The sequence below is a fragment of the Cyprinodon variegatus genome, unplaced genomic scaffold (assembly GCF_000732505.1).
Source record: "Cyprinodon variegatus isolate N-32 unplaced genomic scaffold, C_variegatus-1.0 Scaffold341, whole genome shotgun sequence".
In the NCBI taxonomy this organism is placed as follows: Eukaryota; Metazoa; Chordata; class Actinopteri; order Cyprinodontiformes; family Cyprinodontidae; genus Cyprinodon; species Cyprinodon variegatus.
The window spans coordinates 30,594-31,522 of record NW_015150794.1 but is presented as its reverse complement, the minus strand read 5'-3'; the positions used below and the strand labels follow the sequence as shown (position 1 = coordinate 31,522).

Here is a 929-nt window from a genome sequence, read left to right as displayed (position 1 = left end):
CTGAGCTTCATTCCAAGTCAAAGGTTCACTGAAGAAGTGGTAATGGCGAGTGAAACTGGTGAAGAGGCTGAAGCAATCTGAAAAAAAAAAAAAAAACATTTGTAAATGTTTTGTTGAGGTTGATTCACAGTCCGTTAATTTAATGCAAATTATAAACAACAAAACTCACTGACTTGATAGAAGCATTACTCTCAGCAATATCCTTTCCATTATGGTTCCTCCCTGCAGACCTGTAAAGGAAAGATCTACAGTAATGAACACAGACTGTGGTATGCTGAGTAGCCTGTTGAAACTCACCAAGGCTTTAGGCTTTTTATGCAAAATGTGTGACCAATGGAAGTCTGCATAAAAATATTACTGTCAAACTCATAAAAAAGATTTGCCTACATGCAGCTCTGCAGTGTTTCCATGTCTCACATACGTACATTCTTATGAGATAGCAAGCACAGTTACTGTACTTGAAATCCAAAAGATTATAGTCAGAGTGGTTCAGGCTGTCTTGAGCTATCTCTATAGATATGCTGCTATAGGCTTAGAGTGCTGGAGCACATATACTGAAAACAGGGAGACTGAGCTGAATTAATAGTAACAAAATAAATACTAGTAACCTTTACATGAAAAAGTTAACTGTGTGCAGTTTGGTATGTTATTATATTTATTTAATCAAAAATTAAATATTTGTCAATTGTATTTTACTCATTTTTGTTTGAATAATATCAACTCAGAATCACTGAGTAGAATTTAATCATATTTTATCATTAAATTCAACAATGACAAAAAATAAATAAACTCTACTCAATGGAAATTCTTTATTTTTAAACCATCTTCCGGCATTGGACTGTTCCAGATGAGGGTTGATTCTTAATTAAGTTGAATAGTCAAATTTTTTGTGCATGCCCTAGTGTACAACGGGTGAAAATAGTTTTTGT

The 929-nt window shown here is 33.6% G+C and overlaps 1 protein-coding gene across 1 annotated transcript in view; it reads right to left on the bottom strand.

The window, feature by feature from the left end:
• Nucleotides 1-249, bottom strand: part of LOC107091516 (C-type mannose receptor 2-like) — a 12,313-nt gene extending 12,064 nt beyond the window's left edge. The window contains exon 1 of the mRNA XM_015385486.1: nt 174-249. Coding sequence (XP_015240972.1) covers nt 174-210 — 37 coding nt within the window. The 5' untranslated portion in view covers nt 211-249. The remainder of the gene's footprint in view (nt 1-173) is intronic.
• Between the last annotated feature and the right edge of the window lie 680 nt (nt 250-929).